Here is a 14276-nt window from a genome sequence, read left to right on the forward strand (position 1 = left end):
AATGAAGTGATTATCGATGTAGGAGGAAATATTTTGGTGTTTACCCAGGTCTTAAAAAAGCTTTTTCTATTTTACATAAAACATTTGTTTGTATCTACTAATAAGTTTACTCCTGTGTGCAATGTGTGCTTAAAAAGATAGTACGATGGATTAATATTGCTGTTATATAAGAAAATTTAAGTCAAAAAGAAATAATAAATAGTCGTGTGTACCTATATATATATATATTTTTTCTTTGTTAAATTCATGATTTAAACTTTTTTCTAATAGCAGCAATCACGGAAGAAGTTCGTAGTGCTTTACATTAATTTAATAAAACAATTATAAATAATATTATTTTAATCTTTGTTTGTCACACGACAAGATATAACACAAAAAAACAATGATTATTGCTTAAGTTGGGCTGCATGGTATGAACTTTAATATTAAGACAGCTCTGCTCACTTGATTGTATAAAATAAAGTGTTAATAATAAATAAGTTTAATATATGGGGCCAACTACAACTCGTATTGTATCCTCAGTACAGTATGAATCACTTTTCTACACAAGTCCTCATCAAAAAATTTGGTTTTTTTCTTAAAATTTGATCAATAATTCATAAATATATATTTTTACACACTTTTTATAACAACGTATACGTTTATAACTATAAGCTTTTAACATAATCATTATTATTTGCTTATGAATAAACCCATTAAGGCGCCGAAGTAAACCGCTTATCGGATGTTTCAAACCGTTTTTTGTGGAATCAATTAGATTAGATTTTAAATAATTAAATCAAATACGATACATTTTTTTTTTTACGGTTAATTATATAACACACCAAGAATAACCGTTAGGCAATCCCGTAACGTTTCGTTCGAAATCGGTAAAATAGCGGGCATTTATTATCACCATTATTGTTACCGTAACTGTGGTTTCCGTGGTATAATCAAGCTCGACACTCGAACGCGCAGTCGCGTAAGTCGTGCGTTAACGTTATCTGTTGACTGTTTGCAAATGGTTCCATGAGTCGTTCTGATTCCACATTAGAACCGTTTGGAATTGCAATTTATGTGTTACTCGAGTTCTTAGCGTCCAGGTAATGTTAACTGTTTGTAACGTGCCCATTTGCGTGTGTTTAACCTTCAAGAATTTGCCCAGCGATCACGTTACATTATTTTCGTATTTGTGTTTAAAACGTTGTTTCTTCTTTCAGATATGGAAAGCAAAGTGTGTAAAGTTACTCAACCCAAGAGAAATCACAGTGACGACGAAGATAACCGCGATGCAAATCATAAAAAGAGACACAGCAGTCGAGATCGCTATTCAACCAGAGATAAATACGATAAGGGTGGCAGACGCAAATATGAAGAATTGAAAGTCGGTGATCCGTACTATTCTGGCGGTACAATTGATGGTAACCGAAAAGATGAAGATGAATCCAGACATAGGAGAAGACATAGAAGTAAAGATCGTCGTGAGAAAGAAAACAGATCGAGAAATGAAGAGAATCAAAAGGATGGACAAATTGGTGCTCCATATTATTCAGGTGGAATAGCAGCGGTTGAACGTGAGAGTGGTGAAGAATCAAGTTGTGATGAGGATGATAAAATTGGACAGCGGTACTATTCCACTGATGCAGCTGATTCTCAGAGGAAGAATAGTGAAAGTTATTGGAATAAGTATGCTAAAAAAGACAAAAAACCAGAGGTATGTATAATATTTAGATTTAAGGTTATATAGCAAGTATATTTATGTATAACTAAATAAATATGAACAATAATTTTTTCAGGATGACAGTGATATTCCTTCACATCAGAAAAAAACTGTTGATTTATTAACATCTAAAACTGGAGGTGCCTATATACCACCAGCTAAATTAAGAATGATGCAAGAAAGTATTACAGATAAATCAAGGTAATTTTTTTTATAGTATATTATGATAACATTTTATGTAAATAAGTGTAGTAAAATATTAGGAAAATTGTATAATACGGAAGTTCATATAATTGTGTAAGAATAAGGTTATAATAATTTTATAGTAATATTCACTATTATCTTTATAAATTATGTATTTTAAATTGAACCAAAGTAAATATAGTAGTTGTCTATAAACTACTGATTGTCCTTGTTGCAATATAACTAACAAATTAAATAAGCTTCTTTTTTATGATCAAAATCAACAAAATAATTCTATAATTTAATACATTTCTCAGCTGTTTACTTGAGAATGTAATTGAAAAATAAAGTATTGAGTTTATTAATAAAAATGCATATTTACCTATTTAATTGTATATATATATATATATATATATATATATATTTTATTTTCATTTGGTCTGAAACTGAATATACTAAAATGTAATTTTAGATTAATTATTTGTTAATAATTTATTTTAGTGCTGCATATCAGAGAATTGCCTGGGAAGCATTGAAAAAGTCAATACATGGTTTAACTAACAAAATTAATGTGGACAATATTGGGAAAGTCACAAGGGACATATTACGTGAAAATATTGTTCGAGGAAGAGGTTTATTATGCAGATCTATTATGCAAGCTCAGTTGGCCTCAACAACCTATACTCATGTTTATGCTGCATTAGTTGCTATTATAAACACAAAAGTAATTTATTCAACATAAAATATTTTATAATATAATTTGTTTATATTATTAGTCTGTTAATTTAAAAATGTTTCTGTATATTTAGTTTCCTAACATAGGAGAGCTCTTATTGACAAGATGTATTGTACAGTTCAAAAGAGCATATCGTCGAAATGAAAAATCTCAATGTTTGGGATCAGTAACATTTATTGCTCATTTGATTAATCAGAGTGTTGTAAGTTTTAATTAATCTAATTTTCATGTTGAATGATTATGATTTTTGTTTATTGATTATTTGTTATTTGTGATGTAGGCCCATGAAATATTGGCTTTAGAGTTATTAACACTATTTGTAGAGAATCCTACTGAAGATTCAATTGAAGTAGCTGTAGCATTTTTAAAAGAGTGTGGTCAAAAAATGAGTCAAGTCAGTAAAAAAGGAATGAATGCTATTTTTGATATGTTACGTAATATTTTACACGATGGACAACTAGATAAGCGGGTAAATATATCTAATATTTTCTCTTTTAGTTACATTTTTGTATAGATTATTTATTAAAGTTATCCTTATGTTATTATAGTTCACTCAAAATAGTATTACATATTTTTAAGTTAAATTTTAACCATACAAAAACCATGTATTGATTCTAGAATATAACTGATAACTGATAAAACCAATATCAATTTGGTTTAACCATGACTAGTTTTGTGCCATTTGCCTTATTAATAATAAACTATTTGTATGATTCATATTTTATGTGTGGCATTATTGATATTTATATTTTATGGATCTGCCTAGTTTTTCAATCTTATTTTTTTTTTTTCGTAACATTTCGTTATTAATTCATTGTTAATCTGAACATAGTATAATACTCAATACTATATTATTTATCAGGTTATGATTATGTTTAATAGTTTGAAAACTTATTCTTCTCCTTTGTCTCTCACAATTAATTGGGGTCGGCCACCCTTGTCCTTAACTTCTACTTGTCTCGATTTTCTACATCCCCTATGCACACAACAACGGCCCTCATATCATTCTTAATCGTATCCAACTATCTCTTTTTTGGTTTTCCTCTTTTCCCTTCAATGTTCATTTTCATAATAGTTTTTAATTGTTTGAAAACATTTATATATTAAAAATTATTTATTTATTTATTTTTGTCCGATTCAAAAATTGTTTATTTATAAGAAAAATTAGATAAATTCAAAATTGATGCATAGATTCTAAGTTATAACTTCCAAATTTGTTATAATTATTATACCTTATGTATAATTTTTTGATTTTTGACAGGTTCAATATATGATAGAAGTAATGTTTCAAATACGTAAAGATGGATTCAAAGATCACCCAGCTGTTATTGAACAACTTGATTTAGTACCTGAAGAGGATCAGTTTACTCATTTATTAACGCTAGACTCTGCTAAAGATCCACAAGATATTCTAAGTATTGATTTATACAATTTTAAACAAAAATATATTTTCATTTTTACATTGAAAACTTTTTGTTGTAGATGTATATAAGTTTGATCCGGATTTTGAAGCTAATGAAGAACGTTACAAATCATTAAGAGCAGAAATATTAGGATCAGACAATGAAGATGATAGTGGCTCTGATTGTGGGGAGGGTGATGATGATGATGATGATGATGAGGATGATGAAGAAAATGACGGTGAAGAAAAAGGTAAAATACTTTTTAATCCATAATATAACCAAATTGAAACTTATACCTTATCTACTTTTAAACAAATTAATTAAATTATACTTACATGATTCAATAATATTATTTATAAACCTAACCTTCAGTTTCTAAATGTGCAGGATTGGAATATTAATATTCAACTATTTTAGATTTTAAGTAAAATGAGGAATATTTGTGTATACAATTTTGATTTTAAGGATTGCTCTGATTATCACAATCATAGGAGGTTCTGATAAGAATTGTAATTTAGTTGGCCTCAAGGAGAGGGAATAATATTAGATTTCCAACAAAACCAAATTTTTATTATAATTTTAACTTGAAAACAAATAATAATCACGGACTTAAAATATTTATTTTCACTTTAAATAATATTAGTTTCAAAATATTTTTACTTTTTTTGAGCTATTATAAAGAAATATGTTTAAATTTTTTTATTTTTTTACTTTTTTTGAAAAATGTTTGATAAAATAACTTTGTTACAACAAAAAGTTTTTAAAGTTTTATATGAAATTCCTTATTAATTTTTTCTCTACATTTTTCTTACTGATTGATGAAAAAAATTATCTTAGTTTACAAATATTTTAAGGGTTTGAAAATTAAATATTGACAAAACGAAAAAATTACAACAATCTATCATATTTTGTAGTTAAAAATTCATTAAACTTCTATTTATTTTTACTTAAAGCATAATAATATTGGATATGAGAATTTTCATTAGATTTTATTTATAACTATAAAGATAAATTAAACCGATGGTAATAATAATTTTATAAATGTTAGATAGGTAATGTCATTTTGAAGATATTGGTATCAAAGTATTATTAAAGACAGATATTTTTTATTTTCCCAGATTGTAATTAGTTATAGTTTGATATCATGGGAAGGAATAATAGCATTTTTATATTTTACGACCCTATGTATTTTTCTTTGCAATAAATAAATCATTACATGTTTAATTTACCTTATTAAAAAATCTAATTCTCTCTTACTATAACTGCTATCTTTAAAAAACAATACAGCAATAACATTCACTCTGTATTTTAACCAACTATGCAGTCTTAATCAACCTGAGATCTTTGTCTATTTTTTTTACTTTAATATTTTCCACTTATATTTCATGTTTTTGTAAATTTTTAATCAAACTTTTTTTTTTTGATTATTCGTTTGTTATTTAATTTTTTTATTATTGTATATTAAATAATTTGTACAAAACAAATTAATATTTATTTGGATTAAAATTTATTCTTACAGATGGGGAAAGTAAAGTAATAATAGATAACACAGAGACAAACATGATATCTCTAAGAAAAACAATTTATTTAACAATACACTCATCCTTGGATTATGAGGAATGTGCTCATAAATTAATGAAAATGCAACTAAAACCTGGACAAGAAATAGAAATGTGTCATATGTTTTTAGATTGCTGTGGTGAACAAAGGACGTATGAAAAATTTTTTGGTCTTTTAGCGCAAGTAAATATTCAATTTAAAATTAAGTTTACTTAGTGATCAATGCAGCATTAAGTGAATAACTAATATATGCATTTTATCTCTGTTTTGTTATTTTTCTTATGGTTGATATAACTGAAAGATTACTTGATTTATACTCTTATGTATCACATGATCTATTGATGTGAAAAGGATCTTAAAAATTAATTTAAATTTGTCATTAAGTCAACATGAAAACTGCTCTGACATTTTTAATTGTATTCATCTAAATTTCTATTTATTAAAATTTAAAAACTGACTGTCAACTTTTTTAAAGCATTGAGGAAAAAAATTAATTGTTTTTTAAATAATTAATAACAATAATAATAAGTAGAGATTTTTTGGGTGCCTGGCAATTAATCAATAGTAGAGTACTCAATATCATAACTAAGATTGCTCTGATCCAAAACCCAGTGTAACATAGAATTTTTATTCAGCTAATACTTGGTTTATAGTACATTTTTTACCTGAAAAATCTTTACTAATAGGTATTATTATAAAAGACTGTTGGTTATTAATTGTTTACATATTCATTGTAAGTGTTTTATCATATTAGATTTCTTATTTTGATAATCACTTCTAAATATTATTTATTGTATTTGTTTTCAGAGATTTTGTCAAATAAATAACGTGTTTATTGAGCCACTACAGAAAATTTTTATTGACAGCTATGCAACTGTTCATCGCTTAGAGACTAACAAACTACGAAATGTTGCCAGATTCTTTGCTCATTTGTTGTTCACAGACTCTATATCATGGGATGTCTTATCAACAATACATCTAAATGAAGAGGAAACTACTTCTTCTAGCAGAATATATATTAAAATTCTATTCCAAGAACTAGCTGAACATATGGGACTTAATAAATTGAATGCTAGAGTTCAGGATCCGTTAGTATAATTTTTGCCTTTTTATTAAGTTTTATGTATATAAATGTATATATATATAATGATTTATGTTAATATTAATACAAATTGAATGATTTCAGGGATTTGAAAACAGCCTTTGAAGGAATTTTTCCTAAAGACAATCCCAAAAATACTAGATTTTCAATTAACTTTTTTACTTCTATTGGTTTGGGTGGTTTAACGTAAGTATTTGTTTATATTCCTAATACTGCTGGAAAGTTTTTATTTTCATAAAACTTTGTAATTTCAGAGATGAACTGCGAGACTTCTTAAAAGAACAACCAAAACAAGTACCAGCCGTTGCTAAAATTATTGATCAACTTTCTGAGTCATCAGATTCTGAAAGTGATAGTAGTTCAAGTAGTTCAAGTAGCAGTAGTAGCAGCAGCAGTGATAGTTCTAGCAGTAGCAGTGACAGTTCAAGTAGTAATAATAGCAGCAAACTTGGTAAATATGTATTAGATCAAGTATTAAATTAAGTTAATTAAGCTTTTATTTAAATATATAATAATTTTTTATTCCTGGATAAGAATAAGTAACATGGGTGGGTTACTTATTTTATAAAATTATTCAAAGCTTTGTTTTTTAAATTAGCAAAATATAATTTTGATATAAATTTTACAAATTGTCATATTTTATTTGACAATAAATTAATATTATTATTAGAGGTGTTCTGGGTAGATTTTTTACCAACAAACTGGGTACCGAGTATTAGCCGAGTACCAATTTCCGTTAAAACTGAGTCCAGGGTACTAATCAATCAATAATTTTTATTAAAACCAAGTCTCGAGTACTAGTCAAGTAATAATTTTTGTTTAAACCAAATCTCGACTACTGGTCGAGTAATAATTTTTGTTAAAACAGTCTTGAGTAATACATAATAATGTCTGTTAAAAGATAAATCTTAGTCAAATTTGTATGGGTGTTTTTCAAATAAAATTAAGAAGTAAAACAAAACCATGGATAAATAATTTAATATTTAAAATTTGTTGATGTTATGATGTAAGAATAAAATTTGCTGTACCTTCTCAGGATGGAGTGTACTTCGTTTAGCTTCATAAACTTACCCGGCTTCTGAAAATGACCTTTCTGAATAAACATTTGATGCAGGAGCAGACAAATATTTTTTGAGTAGCTGCCTATTTCCAATATATGGATATTTGTCATTTTGACAGCTCCACCTACCTAATGGATCATCATTAATGTAAATGGACTTCAAAACTGCAGTAGTTTTCATATTAAGCTACTAAATCTTTGTTGAAATTTGTATAGTCATCTAAATCGGTAAAATTGTTGGACACTGTTTGGATAGAATTATTCGATGGTGCTGTTGTCACTATATCACTGTAAAAGTCCCATAATGATTTTACAACCATTTGATTGTTGATATTTGTTGTTGAAGAAATATCAATAGGAACATAATCAGGTGTGACTGTTAAACTAAGATTGTTGAAGTTTGAAATAGTATTTAAAATTATTTTCTTCACTGCTGGTTTTTTTTCAGGTTTCAAAAACAATAACTTAAATCGTGGATCCAAAAATGTTGCTAGAATAAGGTTATCATTTTTTATTATATTTTCAAATTGCTTCTAGAGTCTACTCAGCATCACATCTTTTATAGTCCCAACTCCAAAATGAACACTACTAGGGTGATTTAAAAATTAATTGAATGACATAATTGCAGTGATAACTTCACTTATTATTGATTTATTAGAACTTATGTGTTTGGTGAGCTCTTCAAATGGTTTTAATAAATTCAATAATGACTCCATTAAAATCTAATCATTCGCATTAAATGTTGGCAGACTTGATGGAGACTCAGATGTGAATATTAACACAGCATTTTTTAAATTAAACAAACTTTCTAGCATATAAAAACTAGAATTTCATCTAAAATTAAAAATATTATTAATTAGATATTTTAAAAATTAATAATGAATGATGGTATAGATAAAATAATAATATATGTATTATACTTAGTGCAAATATCTTGAATAACCTTCTTAGGTTGAATTAATAGATTAATTTGTATTAATTTCAGTTTATCAGTAGATATGATGAGTGATGGAAATAGGTAGAAACTTTTCTGGCGCGAACTAAGAGATCTTTGACTGATTTCTGACTTTTTATAGACTTTGTTACAAGAAGATTAATTGTATGCAAAAAACAATTAATGCTATCTAATGATGCATCATCAACTCCCTTTTTCATATTAGCGCCATTATCACTAAAAACAACATAACAATTATTTACTAGGATAATTTTTCAACAATAAATATTAAATATCAGAGTTATCATTTATCACTGGCAATTAGTTATTACTTAGGGCTTAGTATTAGGCTAAGTATTCCATGCTCTAAGAAAGTACTAAATAATGGAAAAATAAATAATAAATATGAATTTAAAACTGAAACTTTTTAATTAATGTATCCATTAGGTACTATCTCACTCGTACAGAAATTATAAAATGTATTAACTACTAATAATATATATTATATAATATTTAAATATTATAAATAATGGTAAATACCACCAAAATATCAAACCTACAATTACTACAATTATCAAAACTATTAAATATATCTCACCGTATTAATAAATGAATGTTGCCCGCCAAATTCCATTCATTTAATAGTTCTTCTAAAGTATTTTTAATAGTTAAACCAGTGTGTCTTCCGGGAAAGTGTCTTACATTTAAGGTACAATGCTGTTGTTTAAAATCGTCAGAGATCCAGTGACTTGTAAAACTAATAAAACTTTCGTTGTTATAGCAGCAAGTCCAGATATCAAAAGTAACTGACACAGCAGTAACCGTTTCCAGTGTACTCATTATTTTTGTCTTCAACTCAGTATACATTTGAGAAATTACTGTTTCTGTGAAATATTTTTGACCAGGCGTCTAAGAATTTTAATTAATTTATTATTTAATAAATAATATAGGTGATAACTAATAAGCAGAGCTCATAACTTATAGATCTAAAAAAGGTTGTTATAAGCGCCTAAATATGCTCTGAAAATTGTTATAAACGCGCCGTGGGATCGGTGATGCTCGGCGCGGCTCGTCTCTTCCCGATAATTGTCCTCTGTAACACGCGTCAAAGACGATGCGGCTCGTAATACAACCACATGTTATTCCCACGGCGTGTGTATTCAACGCGCCTCAGTCCAATTTTATTGTTTTTTGTACTTTATTTTAATTCAAAATGGAATAGTCAAATGAACTAATTATTGAATGAAGTTTCCATTTTTAAATAATTATTAAATACACTTATTCACTAAAAATTCACAATAGACCTCTACACTTAATGAACTACAGAATTACTATGATTATAAATCGATACTCTGGATTCAAGACGAAAATTCTGTTTAGCAACAGCACGCGCATCGCGCCGCGCTGTGGGATTGTATAGATGCGCTAACGGTCGGCGTGGTATATAGTCGAATAACGCGCCACGTGCCGTGGGATTCCGCATATACGAAAAATCGGAAACGATTGCAAAATGTTAATGAAAAATAATCTGTAAATAATCTGATAATGATGATATCGGAATATCTAGATAATGTCGGAATATCCGAATACTTAGAAACTATAAAAATAAAATACTACAGTACGAGCTATAATTATAATGGTTTTCTTTTAGATGGGATTACGAAGTTTCGGGCGTACACTCTCGCTACGTCGCGCGTCGCCTAAATTCGTATAGGTATTTAAAGTTTCTTCTGATATTATTATATAAGTTATATCGGAAGAAAAATTAATTAACACGAAATTAATTAATATGATTATAATTACGTTATTTTTAAGAAAAAAATGTTTTAGGCTACTAAAAAATTTTTTAAAAAAAATCATGCAAAAATCCAAAAATAAGCGAAAAAATGTAAAATAGCACTTATACTCCGAAATATGCAAAAATATGCAACATAAAATTTTGTATGTAGCTTCTTGGATAAAAAAAATATGCAAATGCTAGAAGTTATGAGCCCTGCTAATAAGTAATAATTAATATTTAATAACAATGACACTTTCCTAATATGGTATCATTGGTATCCAAAAGTGACCAAGTCAGAATATTGGTATATTACATTAGCAAACTTAAGTAAGGTAGGATATTAAACTAGGCTTACTAGGGTCATAATAATTAATATTTACTTAACACATACCTTGTACTGTGGTTTGACAAATGACATAAGTTTATTGAATCCTGAACGTTCAACCATATTGAATGGTTCATTGTCCACACACATCATTTCACCAATGATTTTGTGAATCTCTTTTGATTTAGCATCATTAATATCCCAACAATTCTTTTTGTTTACTGGCTCATAAAGAAACAGCTGTCGTTTTTCGCTTTGAATATTATCCTTAGCTTTAGTTTCTTTTTTTAATTCTTTAAAATAATTAATAAGATAAACAAATAATATAATTAATTATGTCGTAAAACTTATAATATATGTTATAATTAGCTAATTATAATAATTATAAAAATAATTATAATAAATAGTTATTATAACTATTAATTATTAGCTAAAAATAAATAGGTATTTTTTTATTTTGAACCTACTTCAGACGTTAACAATTGGTCAAATAACTTTTTTATGTTTACAATGTTTACATGCAATTTTATTAAGTGTATTAGTATATTAGTATGTAATAATTTATTATTAATTAATATTATTCAGTCCTGTAAAGTATTTGAGTAAAAGTATTCAAACACTTTTTATAGACGATGAAAGATGTGATGCTGAGTAGACTCCACAAGCAATTTGAAAATGTAATAAAAAATGAGAACCTTATTCTAGCAACATTTTTAGACCCACGATTTAAATACTCACAGATATTTATATATATATAGCCAAGTTGCAATAACTCGAAGTTGAAGGGGGATAAAAATTGACTTCGAGATATGTATTATTTGAAATATCTAACTTATTTATAAAGAAAAAATTTTCTAGGGGAATAAAACACAATTCAAGTTGTCAAGTTTTTCGAGTTATCGCGACTCGACCGTATATTAAACTAGATAGTAGACTACTTTTAATAATTGAAGCCTGGCCGTCATGTATAGGTTAGACAATGTTTACAATCTGTTATCAATATAAGTGAATGTATGTGATAGGTACGGCTAGGATTTATATGTATTTCCATGGTTTTTACCTTAGTCCAAATTGGTTTCCAGTATGGCCACGATTTGGCTTATTGTTGATTAAATAGAACTATTTTTTTTTAAATTAGTATAAGATAAAATATTTTGACTCAATTTACATAAATGATGAAAAGTAATTTCCACATTATCTAGATTATCTATCTTTTTAATGATTTTATCTAGATAGTCCGAACACTGCCCTTTAGTAATGTAATTTTTAAAAGTTAAAATTTTTGTTATTAACAGTTAAATACAATATTTATGTTGATTAAAGTAAAATTTGTTTCATTACTTTGTTTATAATATTTGACTAATAAATTTCAAAGAAAATTGGTCAGAATCTACTGTCCTACCTGTAGTATTATTACAACTATAAATTAAAAGATAAATAAAAAAAGTACAATGTAAGATAACAATAATAGTTGATTGACGTTACATGTTAAAGGCTTATTTTTCTTGATTCTTAGGATATATTGCTCGAAATTATAAGGTCTGACTGAGATATTAAATGTCCAATGAAGCTTATACTAGACTATCTATGCATAGATTATTTTCATATAATTTGTAAGTCAATTATTTAATTTGAAAAAAAAAATTCTATATATGAAGCATGTTTTTTAAATACTTGTCCGGTACAGTAAATAGTTGTAATCGTTAAAATAATTCTTATAAGCTTTAAAGATTTATTATAAATTATCATAAACTCTTTATTAATGTTGGGCTATTAATTGATAGTAAAAATATTTAATAATATTAATAAAATTGTGTGTGAATTAATGTCATACAACTATATTTAAAATTTAAAATATTATTATTTTTTTTTTTTTTTAAAAAAAAAAAAGAAAGACAAGAAACCAAAAAAAAAACCAGGAAACAATAAAATTGAAAATCTCTCAAAAAATGAGGATAGAAAGAAGACTGAAACTCCAAGAAAATATGAAGAAAGAAATGAAAATGAAAAATCTAGAAGGTACGAAGAAAAAAAAGATAATGATTTTTCTAGAAAAAATGAAGAAAAAAAAGAAAATTATAGGTCAAGAAGAAATGAAGATAGAAATGACATTGATACATCAAGAAGAAATGACGAGAGAAAAGAAATTGACAAGTTTAAAAGAAACGAAAATGATAAATTTAGAAGGAATGATGATCGAAAAGAAAATGAAAAATCAAGAAGAAATGAAAATGACAAATTCAGGAGACATAATGAAATAAAAGAAATTGATAGATCTACTAATAGAAATGAAAAGGGAAAAGATAATGACAGATCTAGGAGAAATGAAGAAGGAAAAGAAAACGATAAATCTCGAAGAAATGAAGAAGGTAAAGAAAGTGACAGATTTAGAAGAAATGAAGACGGAAAAGAAAACAACAGATCTAGAAGAAACGAAGAAGGGAAAGAAAGTGACAGATCTAGGAAAAATGAAGAAGGAAAAGAGAATGAGCGGTATGGCAAGAGAAATGAAGATGGAAAAGAAAATGATCGATATAGCAAGGTAAATGAAGAAAGAAAAGAAAATGATCGATATAGTAAGATAAAAGAAGAAGGAAAAGGTAATGACAAATCTAGAAGAAAACGATAAAGGATTGAGTCATATTTTTTATACTAATTTTTTAATATTCATAGGTAGTTTGTAAAACATTTTATTATATTCTTTTAAACGTCAAATTATTTGTTTATTGTAAATACTTTCCATCTGTTAATGTTGACTGTATTTAAACATTTATTAAACACATTTTCAGTACTGTCGTTGGTTTTTCATATATTTTAAGTAATGGCAAAATATTGTCGTAAATTGACGGAAAAAATCGGTTTTAATTTGCTTGGGTCATGCGTGGTTGGGAGAAAGTAGGAGCACTCCTTCCGAGATTTTTCATGTTGGTCACAAAACAAGAAGTATTTTTACATAGAGTTTCATATCAAGTACTCAGCGACTATTCGCGCCCCTCTTTTTGAGGACGTTCCTGCGCGTAGTGATTGTCGAGTCGCTAAGTGAACCTAAGTAACCGTACCGAAGTGAACCTCAAACACATTTGGCAATTACTATGAAATCATTTTTTTAATATTTTTAGACAGGATAGCATCTAATAGAGTAAATCTGTGTTGTCGTCAGCTCACATTTTGTTATTGTACCCACTAACAGATGTTCTTCAAATAATTAACACAGTCGATGCTGTAATTAGTAAACACGATACATATCATATGTATTACATATTGTGTACACGGTTAGGTACGATTGTACAGTAAAAAACGTGATACGATGTTAAAAACAGTAATTGAACCCTACCGATTGGTATACGGTACAGTTTGTGTAATAAATATTCATACAGGGCGTAGACGCGTAGTAACTCATTGGGGCCGCTAAAATACGCATTAAATTTAAAAGAAATTGATTAGCGGTGACAGAAGGGCGCAAGGGGTAGCCGGCTGAATACTTTCTGGATTAT

The 14276-nt window shown here is 27.4% G+C and overlaps 1 protein-coding gene across 1 annotated transcript; it reads left to right on the forward strand.

Annotated features, from left to right (window-relative positions):
• The first annotated feature begins 982 nt into the window (after window positions 1-982).
• LOC112687414 (pre-mRNA-splicing factor CWC22 homolog) lies at window positions 983-13574 on the forward strand. Its single transcript, XM_025560106.1, has 14 exons — window positions 983-1082; window positions 1200-1693; window positions 1776-1900; window positions 2384-2606; window positions 2692-2820; window positions 2899-3087; window positions 3880-4033; window positions 4101-4271; window positions 5541-5764; window positions 6389-6669; window positions 6768-6869; window positions 6938-7134; window positions 12241-12252; window positions 12702-13574. The coding sequence occupies exons 2-14, from the start codon at window positions 1202-1204 to the stop codon at window positions 13409-13411; spliced, it is 3009 nt and encodes a 1002-aa protein (XP_025415891.1). The 5' UTR covers window positions 983-1082; window positions 1200-1201; the 3' UTR covers window positions 13412-13574.
• The last annotated feature ends 702 nt before the right edge of the window (window positions 13575-14276 follow it).

This window comes from Sipha flava, unplaced genomic scaffold (genome assembly GCF_003268045.1).
Source record: "Sipha flava isolate LNK unplaced genomic scaffold, YSA_version1 34_pilon_pilon, whole genome shotgun sequence".
In the NCBI taxonomy this organism is placed as follows: domain Eukaryota; kingdom Metazoa; phylum Arthropoda; class Insecta; order Hemiptera; family Aphididae; genus Sipha; species Sipha flava.

Excerpts from the sequence above, each read along its gene's own strand:
- LOC112687414 (XM_025560106.1), top strand. The coding sequence starts at position 1,202 with ATGGAAAGCAAAGTGTGTAAAGTTACTCAACCCAAGAGAAATCACAGT. Across the intron at positions 2,821-2,898 it reads ATTTGATTAATCAGAGTGTT|GCCCATGAAATATTGGCTTT; the intron begins GTAAGTTTTAAT and ends TTTGTGATGTAG. Across the intron at positions 4,272-5,540 it reads AAATGACGGTGAAGAAAAAG|ATGGGGAAAGTAAAGTAATA; the intron begins GTAAAATACTTT and ends TTATTCTTACAG.